Raw genomic sequence first — 27,180 nt, 5'->3', positions numbered from 1 at the left:
TTCTTAATTATTGCTTTATTTTAGTTTGCTACGCTACAATAAGTAGACTTCTAAAACAATGGACATGCGCATTCATTTTGCAATAACATACAAAACCACATTAAGCACTCTACGGTCACAATACAGCTAATACTACCAGTAGTTTACAGAGACAAAAATACTTGGCTGGGCTCAAGACCAGTTACAGGGTTTGTAGCATGTATACAAACCAGTCACGTTTTGTTTTGTCTGTGACATAACATTGTAAAAATAAGGAAATGCTGTTCAATACTATAAAAATGAGGAGAACACAATCGAACTAAAGTATATAAGGCAGTGGTTTGGCCGTGATGCTCGTCTGCCTAAACACCTACCACACGCAAATGAGGTAGAAGCAACAACAAAAATTGGTTTACAAAAATCATATTAAAGTGAGCACAATTAATATAATAAACATGGAATAACTTTGAAACAATAATATTAGTCACTTTAATTTTTCATTTGATTTTTATTCAAAAGTGGAACATTTTACCTTTGGAACATACCTAGTATGAAAGGGGGATAACTCCTATTTAAAGACCTTTAATTTAAAAATGAGATAAACAATAAAACTGGAATAAACAAAATCGGTTTTGCAATCTGAAATCTTTAAGCAAATGTTGAAATTATTTTTTACGAAATTAAGTTTAATCCCCTCCTTTCTCATCAAATGAATATGGCACTTATTCCAAGCAACTGAATATTCCACCTTAGCAACAGTGGCTCTTCACATTAGCAACGGTGGCTGTCAACAATACACGATATGTTACATCAACATATATATCTGATAACAAATTCTCAAAAATACTATAACTTTATACATATTTATGGAATGTATTGGAGCTGGACACAATTTCCTCTTAATAAATATTACACCAAACATATGCCAAAACATGTATGGAAACTCGCTAAGGCAAAGATACCTTGGTCCAAGGACCGCTACACAACAACACAAGATTTGTATATATATAGACATCCAGACAGCCTTGTTATATAAGTCTATAATACATCTCAGGCACCAAAACAATACATTCAGCGTTTTTTGAAAGTCGTTATGAACTTAATCATTAATTAGAATTTTTTTCTTCTTCAAAACAGTTCCTCCTTTAAAACATCTTGGACAAAATATAGAATGATATATCAGTTTTCATAAAAAAATATAAATAGGTCATTATCATTTACTATAAAATGTAGAAAATGAATTGGAATTTCTAAACTTGTTGTTGTCAATACTTTAAAATGTTGCTGTTGGTAAGGAACATGCCTGAACAAACAATACCAAATCTTATGTGTTATCTCACTGTCGGAGTCAGTGTTTACATCAGGAAACGATATCTTATAGGCTACAAATCAACAGAGACTTTGTTGAACAATAGCTTCACAAAAACAAGTTGGAAGAACATTAGGAATGCATGGTTTCCCATCGGAAGCCTATCCCCACTGTAAATCATAATTAGGGCAATATAAACAAATATCTGCTAAAAAGGCCAGCAGAAAGCAAAAACAATTTGTATCTAAGATTGAACACATACATAAAATGGCAGTAAAATAAATTGTGACAAAAGTTTGGCCACAAAAGAAAAAAGAAAAAAAAAAAACGTTTGCCAGCAGATATATAGCTGAACACATTGAAGGGTGGCGGGGCAAACTGTTCCCACAGCCTATAACATGGCCGCAGCAACATAAAGTCAACAACAACCAGTTTTGTAGTTCTAATGTTAAGTAAAGCAGGTAGCATGACACACAACACAAGTAGGAGACGGTGGGAAGACATTATACAAGTATATAACTGGGTTAAAAACCCTAGCATTTCTTTGGTTTAGGTTCATCAGTCTTAAACACATATTTAAAAAGTATTTAATAATAAATAGTTGGAATTAAGACATTATACCTATGTATACAAAATACACGGTCACTGGGAAGCTCTAAATGCTACATACACAAAGGCCAAGTGTCTGAGAACCTGTTTCTCTTCTCTCATTATCAGCTGACAGTCTTGTAACCCACAAGCAAATGTGACAACCTTCAATGCTGGAAATGGTAATCATCTTATAATTCAAAAGATGATATTCTCAAGCTTTTCATTAAATCTATCCTTTCAGCTAATGTTAGATACGATCCTAATTTATATCTGTGAGAGAAGACAATCAAGTTAAACATTTGACACCAATAGATGTTTATATAATGGCCATAATTACACAGTCATACATAATATTTATATATATAATTAATTAAAAAATATGCCATATAGTTAATAGCACTTATACCATAGTAAGTGTATACACAACACCATCCGTTTGCCATTAAATCACAAAACCAGTTCATCATTTCATTCACACATCGACTTTTATCTACAAAGAGTGATCTCCCTTGAAACCTACTACAGCCTTGATGTGTTAACTTGGTAGCCAATACACCAGCACATCTTACTTTGGTTATACTGTTTGATACGAAGGACAAAAAATAAATATTTGTACAGTTAATGTACAGTTAGTTCACTAAAGAAATCATCGTTTTATTTTATATCAGAAAATTCAATAGGCAGGATTTCCTCGATTCCAAATACATGTAATATATTTCAGATCCATTTTGGGTTTCAGAATAAGAAAATTCTCCCCATAAAAGAAAGATACTAGATATAATTCTTGTTTAATTTTGGCATTATTTGACCTGAATCAGTTTGTTTGTGTTTACTTTATACAATCCAGCATTTTATTGATCGTGTCTATTACAATATTCCATGAGATTCGTAACATAAATCAAAATGTATCTATATAAGATCCCTCATCAGCTTAAAATAATTTGTTCTGAATTTAAAGAAGACTAAGGCTATATAGGAGACTTGTTCTGAATCTAAAAACAGATCCTAATTATGTACCATCAGGAAATCTGCAAAATGTCATAATGATCATTTTAGCAGTCACATGAGAAGGATTAATACACAGTTTTTAAATTATATCTAGACTGGCTGCAGATTTGAACAACAGACTTTGTTGGACAAAGAACATCAGGAAGACCTTAAGAAAGTCCTAAAATATTCTATAAACTTACCGAAATCATAACTGACACTACCGCCTTTTGAAGGCAAGATTTTAAAAGAGTATTTCTATACAGGGACGGGAGAGAATTGCTGCATGGTGTTGAGTTTTACTAGCTTAGTAAGCTATGGGGACGATTAAGGAATACAGACAGCACTTAGAAAATATAAAAAGATGCTCAGCATAATGCTGGAACTGAAAACAGATTTTTTATCTGTCTTTAGAAACATATTTTTATCATTTGACACAACAACCAAAAAATTGTCAACATCCAATGTGCATACAATATATATGGCTGCCCATTGTAGCCACTGCACTTTAACATACAGTCAATTTCATCAATTATATAAGAAATGAAAGAATAAGCACAGAAAAAAATAACTAGTTCACCATAACAGCACTTTACATATGTTATATTATGTGATTACATGGGTTATCTCCCATTTATTCCTAGTCTGGACTATGTTTGACTAGATCATGGCGCCACACATAACCATATATGGTAAGTGAGCAGATTGCCATGGTAACATGGAGACAGATACTGTCTTATAGTTGCCTTATAAGTGAAATGATTACTATGACTACTACTAAAATGAAGGAAGATTTAAAGACAAGAAATAAAAATGTTTGAGCTAAATATCTTGTTTAAAGATATGTAATAAGATGGGGAGAAGGCCTAGTTCAATCAAAAGAAATTTCTTGCTCATTAAATTCAAATGCTCTTTCTAAAGTTATATAGATGATTAAAGTTCAATTTTACAAATTATTGGGAACAAAGGAAATACTGATGTAGAGAAATTAATGAGATGAAAAGACAAAACTAAATGATATAAAAGATACACATGTTCAAAGTCAAACACTCTTTTCTTATCTAACATTCAGGGGCACTAAACTCTATAGGTAAACTAGCACTCAGGGGCGGGTAACTCCAAATATAAACTGGGTAGGGACGTCTTAACCTAGCTATTGAAACCAACTGCAATGCCTCATAAAGCATTAATTTCAAATCGTAAATAGGACATTTCATTGTCAAAATTCAATATCAAATTTGTGCTAATGAATTCTCAAATGCTGAAGGATCTTTATGTTATAGCACTCAAAAAATAGCATTTATCTAAAACACTGGTGGTGAGCCCCTAAACAGAACACATGTAGATCCAATTATCAACCTTTTGAACACATTTGGTTATAGAATAACAAAAAAACAAATTATATACACAGAACACAACCGGAGTAAAACTGAATCAAAAAACATATTTGTTAAAAAATTCAAAAGTAACAAAAAGACATCAACAAGGATAAAAAGGTCACATTCCAAAACAAAACAATGGCAGTGGAAGAGAAGATGTTCTTATTTATGGGACTAGAGAACATCTGTCATGAACACCTCAGGAACACATGGACACTGGGAAGAAAGAACACATCTCTATGACATCAATAAGTAATTACTAACTAGATATGATAAGTACCAAAATATGGCAGAAGTAAAAATCTCTATAGAGAAAGTTCTCAAATTGAACAGACCTCAGACCGGGGTCCTGGATGCAAATGGACTTAACCAATAGGTCTTCACAATGGGTCTGAGAGGACGAGTAAACAAAGGGAAAGGAATGTCGAGGATGAAAATCTCAGAAATCCTTAAATGAATTAATACTGGATTAGTACATATAGTCAGCAGCTTACATACTAGAGTGTTCCAGGCACTCTAATATGCCTCAAACACAGGTGAAACATACAAAAAAGTGCACATTATCATTAACAATCTTAAATGCATATCATATCTGGCAGGCTTTTTTCTCTTTATCATAGTAAAATATTTATACACATGTAAATGTAAATCCATCAATACAAGTTTCCCTGGCAACTGAAATCATAAGAAATTGCTAAGTTACTGATACATGTCAAAGGTTTACCAGAAATCCAAGATAGGGAAATACAATGTTATGTTACACAGAAATAATCAATGGACAGAAAACAGATTTTTATTCAGATCTCTGCCAGAAATCGTGTAATGCTTATTTTCAGTGAGAAAATATTCAATATAGTGGATGCTGCCTCTTACGAAACATTACAATCTTACAGATATGTGTTGACAATGTCAAGGTCATTTAGTTGCCAGGGAAACCAAAAGGACAACATTTACTCACTAAAATAGTAGTACTAAAATCTAAAATGGTCAAATGACCTTCACAAATATGTAATATTATCTTAAAGAAAACTGTTAAAACTGATGTTTCATAATTCTTTCAATACATACGTAGCTTGTATATTTCAAAATAGTTGAAATCAGAATTTAAGAAGAAAAAAATTCTTTGCTGACAAAATGTAAGGATAAATTCCTCATAGACATTGGATCTCATGCTAATTTGTGGTCTTTCATTTGCATAAAAACAGAAAGTTACATATGTATAGCACCGTAAATAGGGAAAGGAATGTGTTTATGTTGTTAAGAAAAAACAAGGGGAAACAACTCTTTGTATAAAGCACCTAGATAATGGTCAGGATCCGCTTGCTGCCTATTCTTATGTTTGAAGATCAATGTTAAATAACCAAAACATGTCACAAAATATACAGGTAACATAACGTCCATTAACGCAGTAAAACATCTCCTCCACACCCTAGAAATGGAATGATGGTCATGTTGTATGTTGTAAGTGATTATAAGGCAAACATTTATATCTGTAAATACATGAATTAGAGCAAAGAGTGCGATATCGATCCTCATAACTGAAACATCGGAAATCAATAAAGTCCTACATGTTGTTGCAAAACTTGAGTCTTTTTACTGTTTCACAGTAATTGGGGGAAAATATGGGTTACAATGGAGAGGGGAACACAAGAAAGGATAAAAAGGCTTCAATCTTGGAGTAAAACCTTTATACATTCTCAACTTGAGCTAGTAATTTAGCTCTTAAAGAAAATACTTTTGGATGAATTTGTCTCTTTTTATAGAGGAGGCACTTACTACAATTAGCACTAGTGAAACAGATAACAGTGCTCATCAATACTGATGACATTGTTATCCAAAATTGGATGGAAAAATCACACACAACCTGGTGATTTCTTCATTAACAAGGGTTTATATCAAAACTTAAATGAGCATTTCATGCCATAAAAAGGTGATTTTAACAATGGACACATCTAAATCATTATTCAGCATATTATATGGAGAGCATTTTATGCCTGTAACAAATTAAAGAACAAAAAATTCCTCTTATAAACTGGTTGTTAAATGCTTTCTTTTTTGAATGAATGAATTAAGTTAAAAAGTTTAAGCTACTCAAAGTACAGTAATTTGTTCAGGGAGACATGTACATGTAAGATTACCTGTACATTAGAATAGCTACCTGTACAGAAAGATGCTTACCTGTACAATAGAATAGCTACCTGTACAGAAAGATGCCTACCTGTACAATAGAATAGCTACATGTACAGAAAGATTCTTACCTGTACAATATAATAGCTACCTGTACAGAAAGATTCTTACCTGTACAATAGAATAGCTACCTGTACAGAAAGATTCTTACCTGTACAATAGAATAGCTACCTGTACAGAAAGATTCTTACCTGTACAATAGAATAGCTACCTGTACAGAAAGATACTTACCTGTACAATAGAATAGCTACCTGTACAGAAAGATGCTTACCTGTACAATAGAATAGCTACCTGTACAGAAAGATACTTACCTGTACAATAGAATAGCTACCTGTACAGAAAGATGCTTACCTGTACAATAGAATAGCTACCTGTATAGGAAGATGCTTACCTGTACAATAGAATAGCTACCTGTACAGAAAGATACTTACCTTACAATAGAATATCTACCTGTACAGAAAGATACTTACCTGTACAATAGAATAGCTACCTGTACAGAAAGATGCTTACCGGTACAATAGAATAGCTACCTGTACAGAAAGATGCTTACCTGTACAATAGAATAGCTACCTGTACAATAGAATAGCTACCTGTACAGAAAGATGCTTACCTGTACAATAGAATAGCTACCTGTACAGAAAGATACTTACCTGTACAATAGAATAGCTACCTGTACAGAAAGATGCTTACCTGTACAGAAGAATTTTTTACTCTAAAGTAGAATATTTACCTGTACAGTAGAATATTTACCTGTATAGTAGAATATTACCTGTACAGTAAAATATTTACCTGTATAGTAGAATATTTCCTGTACAGTAAAATATTTACCAGTATAGTAGAATATTACCTGTACAGTAAAATATTTACCTGTATAGTAGAATATTTCCTGTACACAAAAATATTTACCTCTATGGTAGAATTTTACCAGTACAGTAGAACATTTACATTTTAAAGAAGAATTTAATGCTTCATCACAAAGAGATATAATACAGCACTTATAAAGGATAACGATCAAGGTTTGCAACAACAAGTAGAACATACTTAGAAATTGATAAGTTTTGAAAATAAAATCTAGAAAATGGTTACAGCAGTATAATGTTACTGATAAAAATCAGCAGTGAGAATACATGATATTTGTGGAACTGATGCTCACTCTACAAAAACATATAATGCAGTACTGCATGGAATGTATCATTAAAACAACATTATAACATTTGATTATTTAAAACTTCTTCAAATACTTTTTTTCTTTTTTTTTTCTCTTCTCTCTCACTCTCTTTCCTTGGTCCAACATATACAAAAAATAACATATTTTTTGCATTTTTTCACTGTTTTTGTTGTAAAATCTACATTTATTTTGACAAGAGCTCAATTAATTTGTGTTAGTTTACAAAATATACAATAGATGATATAGTAATACACGGTACAACACAATAAACCTATATGTCCGCCAGGGGACCTAACACCTAACACAGACTTAACCACATCAGCACTAGCAATCATTTTGGAAGCAAACAGATTTTGCACTTTGCAAAAAACATTTTTAAATAACAACAATCATTACATGTAAACTCAAAAGTTCGCCATTTTAATCTACACTTTGGCATGCGAGACAAATTGTATTTTGATATGGTACAAAAAAATCAACAGATTAAAATATTCCTCATTTCTATTCCTCAACAAAAATGCTTGCACCATCATCTAAAAATATTGAGATCAAAAATAATATACATAAGATTCAATAAAATGGATTTGATCAAAACAACACCGTAGTGTTGGTTGTTCAGGCGATAATTTGGTGTAAAACTTACCCAAGAGTAACTTATACACCAATTTATCACAGCTAATAATGGAAGGGTAGACAACGTCTTGGTGGGATGCTACATAACAAAATGGAAGAGTTATCTTTCTTTAACTGTTCAAAACAACACTAGTTAATATTCTGGTATTAACATCTTTGGCAATTTTATTCAAGAAATCCATCACTGAATATCAGGATATGTCTTATTCAAGGAGTTCTATATAAAGAAATTTAAAATCATTAAAAAGTCATCTTTTGATCAATCATATACAAACAGTACAGATTTTTTTTTTATTTCTTTATGGCTAATGCATGTGACTTAAAATTTCTGATAATAAGTAGTTTTGACAGTCTTATTTTTAGACATTAGCAGAGAAAATGACTTGGATAAGCATGAAGTGCAAAATCTGTTTTGTTCTTTGCTGACCAGAATCCTTGATAATTTAAATATTCTGACTGAATTATAGAGATTATTAAACAATGTCCAGAAAGTTCACTGTTACGGAGATTCAACTAAAAGTTTTCGTGTCATGTTGATGAGGACCACTATACATAGGTAGGACCTTATTTACACTGCTGAGAACGACAGTATAATATACATAAGTAGGGCCTTCTACATATTTAAATACATGCATAAACTACACTTATCACAACCAGGTAATATAATGGAATTTTTCTCAAAAAAAAAAAAAAAAAAAAAAAAAAAATTCCATACACAGAAGTTTAACAATCCACTGGTGACCTCCACACAACCTCCATGTGACCTCTGTATGACCTCTGTGACATCAGATCCACTGCCGTTGCAGCTCCTCACAATACTTACATACTATACACATTGGTACAGCAAGTTCCCTCCATGGTAACAACACATTGTTCTTTACCATTGTCTGCATCAAATTAGTCCAATCATTTGGTCCGTATCAATTATTATCATTATATGCCAACAAAAATAGAATCGACATCTATGGTACCATTCACCAGCAATATATAATGTATAAATGTCTATGTTTCACACAAAAAATGTGAAAAGTAGAATTATAATGAATAGGAATGGTAGAGCGGTCTTTGACCAGATGCAGTTAAACAACAAACACAGAACGTCACTGCCGCAGTTCCTGCAGGCTGTTATGAGAAAATGCTGGTGTCAGGTGGTTTGACAAAACATGAGTAAAAAGTTGATTTGTGAACTAGTCTTTGGAAAAGGCATATATTTGTTTTTGAACACTTTGTGCTCTTTGGGACAACAGTGGCATTGTTTCATTGACCTGATATGAAATGAGCTTTCAAGAAGACAAATGATGCAATGAAAAATTCTATTGAAGAATAATGAAATCTGACCAACGCACACCATCATGACATGCAAAATGAAAAAAAAAAAAAAAATGAGTGCAATTTTGGCGATAATGTTTGTGACGTGAGAATAAACTGTACATAATATTCAAAGGAAGGCTAGAAAATGAATGTTGATTTTAATTCCCTTAGAGAAAGAGTCAGTCAAACAACGCCAGAGTTGACCCATTGCATTCATGGTTTGTTGGGTTTGTAATGAACAGATGATCAGGCAGTTTGATATGTTTGACATATTTAGATGATACTGCCATCATCATTATCATCATTTAGATCATCACTCACATATTCAAATCATGGTGCAGCAAAACCGGCTTCAGAAAACTCTTTCTTATTTGTGATCACTGTGACCTCTCAATATTTTGTGACTCAATAATCATCATATGATTTTTGTTGTATATTAAGTTGTCTATAGGGTGGTCACAATCAGAAAATGAAGTCCGATGATGGCACATCTACAGAGAGACAGACTATAAGAACATCCTCCCAAAATGACTGACAAGGTACTGCCAAATATGTGTGACCTTGACCTCACTTCACTCACTCATTTCCTCCTCCTGCATATTGCTTTCTATGACATCATGTAGGAGTTCATCCACAGAGTCACCATCGGCACTGATTCCCTTCTCCTCGAAATTCAAATTCGGGACCAGAATACTGAGCATACGGACTACGTTGAGTCTAAGAGTGCGTAGTTTGGACTCATGAACACAATTGGCACATTCTCCTGTGCCCTTCTCTGTGCACTTATGATCCTTTTCTGGACGTTCTCCGAGTCCAGACATCTCTAAAGCCTTAAGAGCCTCGAGATGGCCGTTGTCACGGAGGGTGTGACTCGATATCGCCTTTTTGCTGAGATCAATAGCACCATGGTTGTTCATGCCACTCTCCTCCATCTGGTTGTTACGAATCTCCTTTAGTGGCATTTGAGATTTGGTGGTTGTGTTTGTAACCAGTGGCAATGGCTGTTCCTCTACCACTGGCGCCGCCTGCTGGTGGACCTTGAACTGCGGTGGGAAGTTGTTCTGAAAGTTGGGTGATGGAAACCCGTTGGCATAGTAATTGGGACTAGATTTCTGCTGCATATTGTGGGGATGGGACTGTGGCGTACGTTCCCCTCCTATGTGAGTGGGACGATTCTCTTGCTGTAGATGGCTTCCCATTTGTTGCTGCTGCTGTTGTTGCTGTTGCTGCTGTTGGGGAGACATCATCATCTTCTGCATGGGAGAAGTCATCGGCTGACCTTGACCTTGGTGGTTAGGTGAGGTCATGACCTGTGGGTGCATTGAAGTCATGACATGTGGGTGTGGTGGCATTGGCATGTTGTGTTGTGGCATCAGAAGTGACTGTTGTTGGTTTCCATGGTTATTGTGGACATTGTGTGGCATCATGGACTGTTGGGGGGAGATCTTGTACATGTCCGGTATGACCTGTGTCAGGTAGCCCATACCTCGTGGGGAACGGTTACGCTTCTCCTTGATGTAGTACGACATGATGCCGTCGTGTTTGTTGATTATGTGACTCTTTAGACTATGACTCTGACTGTACTGTACTCCACAGGCACCGCAGATGTACGGCCTCTCCCCTGTAACACAAGAACACATTGTCAGCTCATTTCACACTCTATTACTGAGTCTTTCATTTAGACAAAGTTATCTTTCCTTTAGGAGTCCAGGTATCTGTGGTTTTGTGAGGAAATTATGCAATTTTCATACAAATTATCATCATTTCATGGCGCAAGTATCCATACCTGTTCTCAGGGGAGATAACTCTATCTATAATAAGACAGTTAATGGAGATATGTAGGTTGTGGTAATCAACTTTTAAATACTACCAAAACGTTTAGCAAATCAGAGACTCAGCATAATAAAACATTACTGATCTTTAATTTGATTGGGTTTGGGGTCATATAATCACTCATAGATTAAGACATTTTTCAAATTCTCTTAAAATGTGTTTTTTCAGGTTTTTTTTATATAAAGGTCATTGAATGTTCTATCGAACTAAATCTGATATAAAGTTGATTGATAAAACACTATTTACTAAGCAGGTTATTCAAGAATACACAATATTTACGAACTAGGTTATTCGAGAATTCACACTATTAACTAACCAGGTTATTTGAAAATCCACACTTTTTACTAACGGAGTTATTAAAGAATTACCACTATTTCCTAACCACTATTTACTGTGAATGTCACGGACATACATGTCAACTTGACTTTAATAGAATTAGATGAATCGGTGATGTCTGATAGTACAACACTATTAGGGCACAAGTACCACACCATTTAATTAAGGAAACAGCCACGTTGGAATATGCAACACCTTACAAAAATTATCTGTCATTTGTGAGTTGGCACATGCAAGTGTACTATTTAGAGGCACCAGAGGGAAATAACGGTTCAAAGTAGCAGGAAGCCTGAATCAAATACCCGACTCAATCTCTTAGGGGAAATTTAAACGGTACTCTGTTGTTAAAGATGCACTAGCTCCATAAGTGCAAATTAAGTATCAGGAGATACAGAGGTTTAAAGAAGCCAAGATTGACATGTTTTAATGAAGACTTGCTAGTGATGCACACACTGTTACTGCAGCAGTGGTTAAAAACAATAGCACAGGGCTGCACTTACAAACAATAGTTTCCCTGCACATAAGCCGGCAAGGGAGCACTGAGAAACGCATGGGTTACCAGGGGTGATGGATTCCTGGCTTTTAGTTTGGGGTCCTTTTCTTAGTAACAAAATCAATCGCCCGTGGCATAGAACACAGTCAGCTGTTTAATTAGTTTACTTATTGAGGGTGTCTAAGCTTATATATAACTATTAAAGGACTATATTTATAAATCCACATTTTGAAGATGAGGCGTTACAGCTATGACTATCTCCCTACCCCTAAGCCTCCCTCACTGCTGCACACACAACTTTTATCAAATGTAGGGATGCACCACTGTAATTAAAATGTTTTAGAGTAGCTGCAGAGTTTGAGAAAAACCGGCTTGGCAATCTTCCAAACTCCGGAGCAATTAAAGTCTGTCACATTTCCCTCGATTGAATTTCAGACCAGTGTAATTACTGAATAATAAGCTTCGAAATGCAACATGCAAGAGTTGTCTTTCCTTAAACTTGCACCAAGACTGATCATATATGGATCAATATGTTGCAGAAGAATAGGAGGAAAACAATACTGGGTTTCACTTGGATAGTTTTTGCCCCCATTAAATTCCTGCAATCTTACGTAATCAGAAGCATGTGATTGAAATTCTTCAGCAGAGTTCCTCCGCAAGTTTCATAAAACCGGGCATTTTTTCTCATTTCAATCCATAACCAACGTAAAGATTTTTGAATTCATTTTCTTGAATCTGACATATGATGAATTAAATGATTTTCAAATTATTAATCGATTCTTAACTTGAACGAACAATAAATATCAATCTAGCAATTATATGCCTTTCTAATAATTTTGTATTATTCTTTATTTTAAATCTAAAGATATATATGAAACAAAGCAACAAATTAAAGATACACTTTTTAACAGGAAATAAATGTGCATAATTAATCTGGTCAGTGGAATAATGTCTCAATAGTTAGAAGTCATGGAAGCGAAGCCTTGCTTTTTTATCCATTTTTAACAACCACTGTTAATATAAAACCATGAAAGGATTTCTTGTTTCTCTTGTCCACTTCAGATATTTTCTTTAAGTTAACACATTAGTTAGACTTTATGAAGAGTTAATACAATTCAGAAATTTTTCAAAACTCTGTTGACAAAATAATCAGCTAACTCCAATTCTGATACGGCCAAACAGCTGTAAAGTTGTGTAGTATCACACTTTCTATCCTAATCTAGTGTTTGGTCTCAACACTACAGGTGATAATGGTGATTGTTCCGATTCCAGGACAAATATTTGGACAAGATTCAGATCAACAGACTTGTGCAGATAACCTACACAAGGAATATCAAGGTTAACCAATGCCATATCCGAATTTCATCAGAAATCATCAATTAAGAATTAACATGGAGATCACTCTGAAGATCAATATAAAATATCCCAACCCAAAGTTACGCTTTACGTTTTTAACTTGGAAATGCTAAGGAAAGGCTAATCTGTTCAGTCAATACTATCTGATAGCATTTCAGTAAGCTCACACTATCGAGTTGTTTTATGCTTTGACTGGTAATTGAGAATAACATACAAAATATATTAAATTTCCATTTTTTTTAAAACTCGAATTGGTTCAAGATTAAACCATGATCTCAAAATGCCTTTTCAGTTTTTGGCCATGACAAAACTATTTTTTTTAACATTTAGTATGAATAAATCATAATTAAAATATCATAATCTTTACTCGACATCTGGAATGATGTTCCAACTATCTAATGAATTTCTGTTTTATCTTATTTCTTTATGTTACCACATCTTATAACATTTTGCACCAAGGCTGAGATCATAGCGCTTTAAGATTTCACTGAGAAAAGATTTCTATAAGATGACCTTTGTTTGAACAATAATAATGGTATTTTTTTGAAGGTGACCTTGATTGGACTATGAGTACTTACCTGTGTGTATACGCAGGTGAACGTACAGGTTACTCTGGTGTTTGGTGGTGTAGGGACAATGTGTACACTTAAAGTACATGTCATTGCTATCCGATGATTTTCTTCTTGCGGTGGTTTTTCCATGGTGAGTGTTCTCAATATGGTTTTCTAAATTCTTTTGGCGTCGGAATGTCCTTTCACAAAACTGACATTTGAGATAATCTTTCTCAACCTCTTGCGATGAAGGGAACTTGCCGTCGAACATCGGAAGAAAGTTTGGATTGAGATGATGCTCCAGTGGACTAGGTGGGAAGGGGAATAGGGGAAGACTATTGAATGCTCCATGAAACCAGTTGCCATTCTGTTTGGGAGTACTGAAGTCTTGGGACTTGTTGCCTCCTGTGATCTCAGCCACCTTATCCATGATAGCGTTGATCTGCTGACGTTCAGGTGACATGTCTTTATTTTCACAACCATCTTTGTTGTCCTTGCCATTTTCCATTTGTCTCATTTGGTCTGGTTGGATGTTCTCTGTATCTAAGGAAATGCTGCCATTTTTATAGGACATACCATCCAGACCATTTCCCATGGTGCCATTGCCAGGGGAGCCATTACTTACACAAGGTTGTCTGTCTTTGTCGCCAGCCTTAAGGCCCGATATCTGCATAGGAGCCCCGTCTACTTCGTCCTGCCCGCACCTCATACCACACATAGGATCGCCCAGTTTGGGGTCGCCATTGTGCATATCCATGGACATCGACCCATTCAATGTGTCCTCCCCATCGTCGTCTTCCTCTTCCTCACTGTCACTATAGTAACCGTTCTCTGATCCCTTCATTCGGCGCACAATGTCTTCAATAGTCTGTTTGCGTCGATTCCGATGTTTCTCTGGTGTCTGACAAGGAGACTGATCAGAGCCACTGTTCTGGTCCATACTGTCGAAATCCATTTGTTTTGGCCCACAGTCAAACCTTCCATGATCCAAATCCAGCTGTTTGGGAGACAAATGCGGGGGACTGTTTTTGGGAGTGTTCATGCCTTTTAATAATACGTCATTTTGTGGAATGTCCGAATGATCAATGGAGGGTGGGTTATCTGGACTTGGTGTCATCATGCCCTCTGGTGGCAGAAGACGGTAGTCATGAGATGACGTGCGAAGCGAAAGGTTTCGATTATGTTCATACTCGAGGGAGCCTCCCTTAGGGGAGAATTGCTCCTGTTGTTGCTGCTGACGTTTGTTGCAGTCCCCCATATTTGATCTTGGAGAGATATCCTGCGGTTTGTAGGAATCAGTTGACCTTGGCGAAACGTCCGTCAGCAATGGTTTGTTATAGTCATGCGAAGCAGAACGAGGGGATATATCTTGCTGCAACAGTTTGTAGTCATGTGATGCTGTCCGCGGCGACACTTCCTGTGGAAGCAGCTTGTAGTCGTGCGGAGACGATTGCACCGATGGATCGGCAGTAACCACACAGGGGTTCTGGGATTGAAGGTCCACCACCATATTGGAGGTGGAGAATCGTGGACTAGATTGTGGAGGACAAGACAAGCTGGGCTCCGATCTCACAGGCACACAAGGTATAGAAAAGGATTCTGGAGGGCTTCGTATGTAGGAAAACTTCTCCAAGTCACTCTGGTTTCTGATGCACGAAAATGTCTCTAAATCACCTTTAGCAGGACTTCTGATGTAGGAAAATGGCTCAATTTCCATTATAGAGAGACATAGTGAACTAGTTGGGGTTGTCCTCGTTCATTCATATCTGTAAAGACAAAATGGGAAATTCTAGATCAGTCACCACAGTCTTACAATTATAGAGCTGTAATATGCAGCTCACAGATCTCTAAATGGAAATGTATAAATCTTTCACTAAATAATGCTGTCATGGTTTTTTTCCATTGTTTCATATCATTTTGTCAACTCAAGTTTGACAATGTAAATCTGAAATTTTAATACACTAACAGAAATCTTAGCCATGCAGCTATACAAAATGTTTAGCATATCATGCTGTCATAATTTTAAATGAAACATCTCTTGCATAATTTATCGAAAATATTCTAAAATTCTTGCAAAAAATATTTGATGAGTCAACATAAAAAATCCTAAACGAATGAACTGTGCCAGAAAATCACTTCCTTTTGTGAAATGGATCTTTTACTTATCTTATTTGCTTACAACAAATCCATATCTAGAAAATCTCAAATAGAACCAAGAGTGAATTTTATTTTATAAATGAAACATTTTAAAAACTTTGCTGTAATCAAAAGTCACATAATTATGTCACAAGATTGAAAGTTAATTGCCTCCAGAGAAACCAGAGGGGTACTTGAATGAAAATCAAATACGAGTAAATGACTCCATAAAACGGTCAACTTCAGTGCCAGTTTACTCATTCTCAGTTTTGTTAAAATATTCATGAGGACGGTACACTAATGAAGCCATGGGATCTGCCACAAATACAACAACATTCATGTAATACAATGGATTAACCAAATTGAAACAATAGCCTTACAAAGCAAGCTAATTTAAGAAACAATTAATAAGCTTAGAAGGAATGTTGGGATTTCAAGGAGATTGAAAACTGATTAATTATCATCAATACAATTCAAAATAATTTCTGAAGACAAAATACAACCCTCATATTTAAGTCGAAATTCATAATTTCATTATTTTATAGTAGATTTGATACTTACAAAAAGACAAAAGTTCCAAAAAGATTATAAATCCAGGGAGAAAGAGAAAAGGGTTGTTAATATAATCATTTACAAAACGGTAAATGTGCTGAAGTTTGTACTACGAAGAAAGAACTTGGAAATGAACAGTGCACTATATGGCACCTTAGTATCTTGTTATAAAACATGCCCATATATAGACTTGATCAGTAAGTGACTAGTTTCCAAGTCATAGCAATGATTCATGTAGACTGGGTATATGTGATTCACTTTTTTATAACAAAGCCAAGAGGTTTTGGTCATCCTCTCAATGTGTCATTAATACACACCAATGTTGTCTCGAAAATTATAATTAAATTATCTTTTTGTCATCCAAACTAATTTTAGACCCAAATCAATATTTTATGTGCAATAATATCCTCAAGGACCAAAATCATTAAAACTCACATTAACGAGGAACAATAGAAAACTAAATATAACATCCAACATACACCTACACTGTAAAATCCATAATAATTCAATACATTTATATAGCATTACGTGAACATATCATAATAATTCCGTACCAATCTGGTTTTTTTTACTGGACACCATTATTTTGTTTACCTTGTATCAATCGCACTATCAGCCACTCGTAGCGGGCAACATACATCTAACAGATCTATATTTAATGCGTGCGACTTAGTCAGGTTTCCTCAGAGGCCGTTCTATTAACCCCACGGGACGACGACTAGCCAGGATTTGTTACCAATGTACGGGGAAAATCGTCATCTGGTCGTAACCCCGCCACGATATGTATGTGTGGGGGACCACAGTTAAAAACAACATCATGTTTCATTACACTGTAAATGCATCTATAGACCTTCCATGATTCTCTATGAAGTGGATGATTCATGTTACTGTATAACGCTACACACTGAGATCAATACCCGACTTATATTACAATATAAGCAGTAGTTCAATATCTCGACGATGCTGAAAATCAAATCCATCTATGTGAGCAAGGTTGATTAATAATTGATAGTTTCTTTTGTCTCCAAATTAGGCATATTTTTTCAGTCACTGTTAAGTAATATACTCTAAATGGAAACCATATAGAATTGTTATTGATTACATCTAGCTTTCTACCAGAAAATTGATTAATAAAACAATAAAAATAAACATTACTAAATATAGAAAATATATCATGTAATACAAAAAAAAAAAAAAGGTTCATTAGTATATAGACTATATGTACATAATAATTTTTCTATATTGCTAAATATAGAAAATAGTTAGTGTTTATATACATTTCCCATATAAAATTCCTAGAATTTCAAATGTTTTTATCATCTGTTTTTTCCCTCTACCGAGTAACAGAAATACACGGACAACAATAGATATAGAGAAAGCATTGTGTCTTTACCTGAGGGTAACAACCGTCTGTTTATATATACATATCATCCTTGTGATTTAAAAGCCGAGTTTTTTACGACTAGATTGGTGTCATTGTTTGGTTTCCTAGTAACATAAAGTGGAACAAGGTGCAAAAGTATATTACCTTGGGCCTGCATTGTGTGTAGAGCCAGGAAACGCCATATGTCAGTACGGGCCGGCTTAGCCAATACAAACATCCCTGTTCTCCCCATCTACCTATACATAGCTAGCCTTATCCACGACGACGGGACAGATATGACATCACGCCTGTCTCTTTGTTTGAATTTATTGGTAAGTATGTAAACACGAACATCTGTCATATTCTCTAGACAATTCTCTGGAGTATATTTAAGCTACAGCTTATAGGTTATAGGTAGGCACGGCTACCATTATACAAGGTACTTATAACACCGCACCTATCTTCCAATCGGTTGTCTCGGATACGAAGCCAACCCAAAGATTATATTTAGCATCAAGTATCCTGGATTTGAATCTTTCTTCAAACATTTGATTTTAAACAGGGCCTAAGAAAACAAAGCCATTGTAGTTAGAACTGAGGGGAGAAGTTGACAAAGAAGTCCTACTGTGTACAGTGGTATATCAGAGGCTGTCCCAACACAATGGCCTGTCCAATATCGCCAGACACAAAGGAATAATGGCCAGCAGACCCGCTCTCCAAGACATTTCACCAGATCTTACTCCTTAAGACATCATCATTCCATCATTCCACTCTTCTAATCAACTACAACTAGACCTATAATTCCATAACCTTGATACCTATCTTCACTTCTATCTATATATACATTTACCATAAAGATATAATTTAGAATTTATATCATTTCCCTCCTCCTAGTTTTTAACTTAATATTTCATTTTTACTTCATCCCTTTCCTCCTGTCCTCAGAATCCAGTTCATCCCTGCATCCCAATCATTAATTTCTTGATCTTTAATACCCCTAAACTTTAACCCTACTCTAAATATCAGATTGTCCGTATCTCCAATATCCCTTCATTCCCATCTCAAATTTCCCTTCATCCCCATCCCCAATATTTCTTCATCTTCATCCCCAATATCCCTTTCCCCATCCCCAATATTTCTTCATCTTCATCCCCAATATCCCTTTATCCTCAATATCCCTTTATCCCTCCATCCCCTTATCATCCCTATCCCTAATATACCTTAATTAATCTTCATTCTCAATACCTCTCCTGCTCAATCCTCAATATATCTTCGCCTTCATATCTTTTAATCTCCATCCACAATATCAATTTGTCCTTATATTTCTTTTGATTAATTTTCAGTTGTGCAATAACATCTATTGCATGTTTGATTAATTTCAAGTGTATCAGGTAAAATATCTTTAAGCTATATAGATGGCATTTTAAAATCTCATTTGACAACCTTTGTATGATTGTCCAGGGATTTAAAATTACCATGACAACCAAGTGTAGGTAAATAAAAAGCATGTTTACGGTAATGATAAAAAGAATCATTTGTGTACCTCGATCATGGTCGACCTGTCAAAAGATCTCATTCAGCTGTTTGTGACACTACTTATTTATAAAGAAATTCCAGTTATATATTTAATGTACAATCTACATGGAACATAAAATCTGAGGGGTAATTTTCAACATAGGCATCCTTTTAAATTCAAATCCATCTCACTATTATTGCCCTAACAAAAGAATTGAAAAGACAACATTTCTAAATGGGCCATAATTTGAATGGTTGCTACTATACGATTTTTATGTGTCGCGAAGCGCCCACCTGGCAGAAATAGCCATTGATGATTGGTTTAAAGCATTTCCTGTGTACTCTATGTATTGTTTCCATGACCACGACTTAGACTTTATACATACCCTTTGTTACTAGGGTACATGTAACACGAAACGTCTACACAGGCCTAGCCACAATGGAAGCAAACATCTAAGTATGTGTGTGCGCGAGTGGGACAGTGCGACCAACGGTGCCAAAGTTGGTCTGCTCTGTCAATACTTCAGCGCTTCCTCACATCTGCCTCACATTGGCTAATAAATAAAATCTTTCTTTTAAGCTACATTGTCATTTTTTTAATTAAATCAACACATTCTGAAACTATAATGATTACAAAAGTTATACATAATTTGCTGTTCCATTCATCTAGCATAAGTCGCTGGGCCGATCCCACACAATCCAAAATCAATACTGCCGAACAATCAAGATTTAAATCATGTAAATTTTCCAAAACCATAAAAAGGGTCAAAATTTCATGTACCATTTATCAAAGGAGAATAATTGTGTATAAAATTAAGCTAAAAACTCCCAATAAAACGTTTCTGAACTTGACAATTCTCACTACAGCAATAACAAGTCTTTTGTGTCTTTCGATCGTGACAAAGTGTAAAAGAAAGGAAGCTGGATGTGTCTCCCTTCGAAGCTTTATATGATAGTAGCATTGCTCCTGTCCCCAGGACGATTGGCTGTAGAAGACTCACAGTAACTACTGTAACAGTGTCTAGTGGGAAACTTAACCTCCTGACAACAGTTGTTGAAAACATCTTCATTTACAAACTTCATTTCCGACATTTTTTTTTTTTTAGGGAATCGCAGTAATAACTCTTTTTCTATTGATAAATTTTCATGACCACTTCATTTAAATATTATCATTAAATGCTTATTTTTGTATATCAAAGAATATTGTTTTTAATGTAACAGACTTACATACATATACATCAAAGAAGAAATTTCTCTTCTTATTTTTCTATAAAAGGCTGACAAAGTCCCAAAGGTTTGTAAGGAATTATATATATGGTAATGAAGCGATAAGTTACAATTAATAGACAATGGAATAATTTAGAAAGTAATCTTGCCGGTTTTTGATAAGACGTGTAGGGATATATAGATGTCAGTCTAAGCCAGCTATCTGTATTTATCTAATCCTACCAAGACAGTCATCTTCCGACAGAATGATTCACATACAAAGGGGATGAAATCATTAATTAAACTCAGCATCATTCAAACAAAACATTATACTGTTGATGTATTTGGAGACAAGCCACCTCTGGGACTACCGGGACTTTTAACAGCGAGACTTTTAACCCCACTTCAAACAAAGTTGGTTTGACAATTGATGAAAATATGTTCATTGGACTTTGAGAACAATTTACAGATTTAAGATTTCTATCCAGAATTTATAACAATATTGACGAAGAAGCATTCCGTTGATTTAAGAAACTGTCTTATTAATTAAAATTAATATTAAAGATGCTCCACCGCCGACAGAGCATAAATGATGTTAATCATTTGAACAATAATTGGTGTTTAATCGTATATATATATATGCCTAATTAACACAAAACATAATATAAAATAATTTATTTCGCCTTTTGTGCATGCGCAATTAGTACTTCATTCCATATAGGATATAGTGCCACGGAACTTTTTCGGGATGCAATTAATTATTTTTCATATTTTTAACTTGAAGTAAAATTAGAAGCTCAATCTTTTCAATGGTGGTAATGGTGAAAAGTACGTAACTTTTGTAACTGGAGAAAAATACTAAATCGTCTGCTCTTGTTTTTGATAGTGAAAAAAATAACATTTGTCAGCGGTGGAGCATCTTTAAACATTACAATAATAAATTTTTTTCTATATTTAGAATAAAGACAGATAAAATACATTTCATCTTTATTCGTTGTTCCAAATCATGCTCTAATTAATCAATGGAATTCTTCCAGGTACAAAATGGATTCATTTATTTGCTTTAATCAAATGATTTAATAAATTTTCAATCATCATTAATTGACATTAAAGCATCATTTGAAAAGAATAATTTGTTTTTCACATAAAATACGGATAATCAAGACCTTCTGATATTAAAACATTACAAGACATTACCGTTACAATGCCAATATATTTTCATTTTCCAATATTGGTATCAAATAAACCATGTTATCCAAATAATAGCTTCTAATTAATTGAACGTAATTTTAATCCATATTCTTGTTTCCAATATAAAGATCATTATAACAAAATATTGGTCTCCGATAGTTTGTACTTATTCTGTTTCTGGAGAAGTAATTTTAAGTGAATAAGAATGTACCAGAAGGTACAATGTAGTATACATGTCAGTAGTACATTTTAAACAAAGTAGCACAAGTAATTGCCAATTTGCAACCAATGCTGGGCTTGGTACAAAATACCTAGGATGCAGTACTGCCGAGACCCTCAATGTATCGTGTGTGGCAGCCTGGATTAATCAATGTTTAATTACGATGAGGATTAAAAATCAAATTTAAATACCCACCATATAGAACAAGTCGACAATACCCAACATACACCAATTAGGTAAATTGAATACACCCTGATACACAAACCAATCATTTCTTTGTTACACAGTCAAGCAGAAAGACCCCTCGTTACCCAGTGTTTAGTGAGGCTAGCGTACAACGGTAGCCATGGTTTTCTTACATCAGCTTTAATTGTGGCCTCGTCATTACACATTTACATACATATTGGTGCTTTTCATTGTTAGCAGGTGCCCCTACTCATAACTTCTAATGGACATCTCCGAGAAAAAACATTATTTATAACACTGAATGTATTTATACTAAAACAATTGTCATAGGATGTTATCCTTGATAGTAACACACATAATTCTTCATTAAGATGTGTCTATGTAAAATGGTTTTTATCTAACTATCAATCCCAGGCCGATCGGGAGATCAATTTCGTCATCACAATGGGGGTATGAATGCAGCAGTAAAATTGATTTATATAAGCGAACACCTGCCGCTTCAGAGCTTGGGCGATTATCATCGTATGAATCTCATTAATTGTTCGATGACTCATTTCTTCTTTACAATAGAAAATCATCTTACTACTACTGTGTACAATAAGCATTTTGAATGAAAGGACGTATACCAGAAGCGTGGCTCAGCAATGGCTTTTTGTGTTAGAAAAACAAAGTCAAATTGAACAGTTGGAGCGACACATTACTACAACAAAGAAACCACACTGGGGAGAAAAAAGATACGGAAAAGTAAACATACTCGCATGGAAACAGCACAAAGGGGGACAATAAATTTTATTTCTTTTGAGAAAGTAACTTGTGCTTGGGGATACTTATGGGTAGAAAATGGAAATTAAGTGCAAGACGAAGCCCTCATAACAGAAATAATTGTTGACACATAGCATTTACATTTCAATCACGTTACTATGGCAATAAACACTGTCAGTAAAATACACGTTACTGTTAACCAATAAATACTTCACAAATTTAATTTGATCTCGTGCTCCATGCATGTTCAGTACATCACAATTTGCGCATCTTTTGCAAATGGAAAATGCAAATTGTGAAGAGGGAAAGCCCTTTTTATGACAGTTTTGCTGGGCAAGTTGAAAACAATCTCAACCGACATTCCAATTCCATATATGGTCACAAACATCAAAGTCTTTGAATCCAAAACAAGAACCAACATTTTGTTTTTTTCCCCTTTCCTGTCAGGAAGACACAAAATTACACAAATCTGTTCACATGTGCAAATTCAGGATCATCAGCATCTCTTATTTTGAGAATTATTAATTCTCCGGAAATCTGAAGAATTCCAATAGCAGCATGGATGGTGAATTAGTTTAGCAGAAAGTGCTGAATTATGTTCCTTTGTTCCTGACAATCAGCGAGGCAAGGATTCAAATTTACATCTCATTTACCAGGTTATGCACAAACTCTAAACATCTATTAATGTATATGGGTGTGCAGATCTCCCTAGTCAGCTCACTGTGATAAAGTTACATAAAGAACATTTTATAAGACTGATTAGCATGGCTTACGCATCCTAAATTAAATTATTCTGAAACATTTTGCAAACGGACCAAAATCAACATCATATTTTGAAAAATGACATCTATAAATAAATCTGAATAATATGCTAGGGCTGCATGTAAAATCAATTACCTACACACATAGATTTTCTTAGTATTACCATGACTACCAAAGATTATTCTATGATTCGATTGGTCAATCTTTATAACCAATGAGAATGAATTGAGAAAATATATGTTTTAATACATAAGAAATATTGCAATAATGAAGAATAGAATTTTAAGACTTTTATTTCTATTAATAAATGGACTTTAGTTATTTGTTCAAAAGATTTTCATATGCATAAAAGTTTTATATCAAATCTTTTTTCAAATTTTTTTAAATGTAATGAAACACTAGTAAAATAAAAAATGACAAACTTAAACTATCATACTTAACAATGCAGTAAGCATAACAGGCCACCTTAAAAGAAATGTTTAACCTTTATAAGTTACCCTTACATTGTAACGTTATACCTAATATATATGCCTATTAAATGTCATTAAGACACACAAATAATATATCATGCAAGTTTGATCTCTCCTCTATAATGAAATCCAATCAGTGCGAAACTAATTTTTCCATACTAAATAAATCTTTAATTTTGTCCAATTCTGCTACATACATCGATAGGCGCTTTCCAGGTAGATTCCACAAACTTAATTAGGCGACCATTTTGAATCTGCATCGATAGGACAAGCTGCTTGTAAAATCTGCATTTGATTGGTTTTTGCAGATTTTGAAATCATGCCACTGATTGGCTGAATGAGAAAACCTGTAGGAAGGAATTATCTAAAAGCAATCCAAATGCAGAGACTGTGTTCCTGTGCATCAGTTAAAATCCCTAAGATTTAGCCACACTACACCTGGGGGGCTACACGATACTAAAATTTAAATACCGCTCCCTGATGCCTCTTAGATGCCTGTTCTGTGTTGCAACACATACATATCACATATCTCTCTGCAAACCGATTAAAATAGATGTAAAATAATAACTTCTAAATTTGAATTGATACTGAGAACATCAGCCTGCAGGGAGATTTGAACAATTAATTGGTATTTCAATCTTTGTTCCTTCAAGCGCTCCTTATCAAATATACTTCTCCGCTTTTATGACTGTTGGGTCGGAATTTTTGCTTTTTTTGTTTTACCATGTTTCTGTACAGAATATCCCAGAGCAAAATCGGAGGTCAAACTGAATGATGCAAATTCATACAATAAAATCTTTATAGCTTGTGTATGATGGATATCCCAGTCTTACGAATGTTTATAGTAGCTCCTATTGATATGGATGATTCCAACACAGACATCACTATGTATAATCGTATGTATATACATGCAAAGTGATAGAAATGTGCAGAGCTAGACCAACGCAAAATATGATAGTATCATTAAGGCAGCAATTTTTTCCCCAGAAATTGCCAACTTGGGAATTGTATGTCCTTAAACATTTATATCGGATATGGTACATGCAGGATTATATTAAATTGAAAAGCAACAAGATAAACAGAGTCCTCTCTGGGATATTTAACAATAAATACAAAATTTAAATTTTACGATTAACTACAGTGGCCTTTGACCTATACAACATCATATATATCGTAGATCCGGTTGGAGCATTTGTGTATTTTTTTTTAATCCTTTCCAAGCTTTTATCAACGCATTCCTTATTCTCCCCGAGTCCTGTTATCATTTCAAAGCCACTGAATCTTTCATTGATTATCATTACATTCATCATCTAAAGTCCGAGATTAATGATTTGTAGTGTTGCCTGTCCCTTTTTTTGCATTTCCATAACATTTTCTGTCCTGTTGCAATCACTTAAATGTTGCTGAGAGTACTTTTGAAATGTTGTTAAAGTGCAGTGACAAGATTCAAAATCACATCATCAAATGGTGCTCTGTATGAATTAAACTAAAACCAGGATTTATTTTCAATAATAAACAATATTAGCAAAATGACCAGCTTTCAGTGAGCAGAGTCTCTCTTCCCTTTCGCCCAGCAGCTGTATCCACACAGACCTTTTCTTAGAAATCTCATCTCTGTTTTCCCTATACTGAATGCCTGCTGTGCATTGATACTTGGAGGTCACTAGGAAAAAAGCCTTGAACTTTGACCTATTGATCAGCAACCAATGACAGTTCATCTTGTTCAGATGAAGTTGCATCCCATAATTAGCTCTGATGTCATAGCACAAAAACCAGCATTCTATTTATAGTAATTGAGCCAATCAATATTGTTAATTAATTCTCAAAGTGGAACTTTTTAAATTCAAATTTCACCTAACATCCATTTTTAAATTTTAAAATCTTTTTTAATTCTAAACCGAAACTTTATGATGGATTACCTAACAACATAAAACTAATTAATTGTTGAAACTAATAAACAGAATACGCTTAATTCTTTTATCTTCTCTCCACTAATGCTAAATGACAGATAACATTGCTCAACATTACAATTTCTGTGGTCTAATTATCTAGTCAAACCTGTCTTTAAAGACCACCTAAGGGAGAGTTAAAATGGTCTTCATAGCCAGGTGGTCTTTATACACAGTTGAATTGTGTTGAAATTGGTTATTTGGGACCCTAAAAAGTGATCTTATAAGTTGTCTTTAAATGGAGGTGGATGATAAGGTAGCTTTTACTGTATCTAAAATGATGATATACACAAATACACTTAGGTTTGTGTTTGTAGAAAGGCCTACTGTGTGACAGTTGAGAGCCAATCTGTCCAGAGGTAGGCTTAATACCACTAGATGTCGGTCAAAATAAACAAGGAAGCTTCAAACCATCAATACTTTTTTATCAATTACCAACTCATGTCTTCGAACAATCAAGCAACAACTCTGGATAAAAAAGTTTCTAGGATTTCATTTCAAACCCCATACTGCACATTTCACAGCTAAATATGTCACCCTACGTACCAGTATCATTACAATTGATAGAATTCACATCTGATAATTGGCCATTTGTGCCAAGCCTTGTCTTATCATAAAATATGACAACATGACAATTCTACCACTATCACATAGAGATATATGTATATATATATCCTCATTGTACCAAAATAACTTTATCCGAGCATCATAACAATTCCACAACTATCACACATTTGTATCCTTATTCTTCACAA

General features: G+C 34.5%; 1 protein-coding gene across 3 annotated transcripts in view; it reads right to left on the bottom strand.

Moving 5' to 3' along the window:
* The window catches only part of LOC138329419 (myoneurin-like), a 68,759-nt gene continuing 41,579 nt past the window's right edge, over positions 1-27,180 (bottom strand). For all 3 annotated transcript variants that reach the window (XM_069276408.1, XM_069276409.1, XM_069276410.1), the window contains 2 exons: positions 14,141-15,879; positions 1-11,165 (listed from right to left, as the gene is read on the bottom strand). In XM_069276408.1, the coding sequence (XP_069132509.1) occupies positions 10,117-11,165; positions 14,141-15,830 (2,739 nt within the window). In that variant the 5' untranslated portion in view covers positions 15,831-15,879 and the 3' untranslated portion in view covers positions 1-10,116. The remainder of the gene's footprint in view (positions 11,166-14,140; positions 15,880-27,180) is intronic.

The sequence above is a fragment of the Argopecten irradians genome, chromosome 8 (assembly GCF_041381155.1).
Source record: "Argopecten irradians isolate NY chromosome 8, Ai_NY, whole genome shotgun sequence".
Taxonomy (NCBI): domain Eukaryota; kingdom Metazoa; phylum Mollusca; class Bivalvia; order Pectinida; family Pectinidae; genus Argopecten; species Argopecten irradians.
Note: the sequence above shows the minus strand (reverse complement) of the source record. Positions and strands in the feature narration are given on the sequence as shown.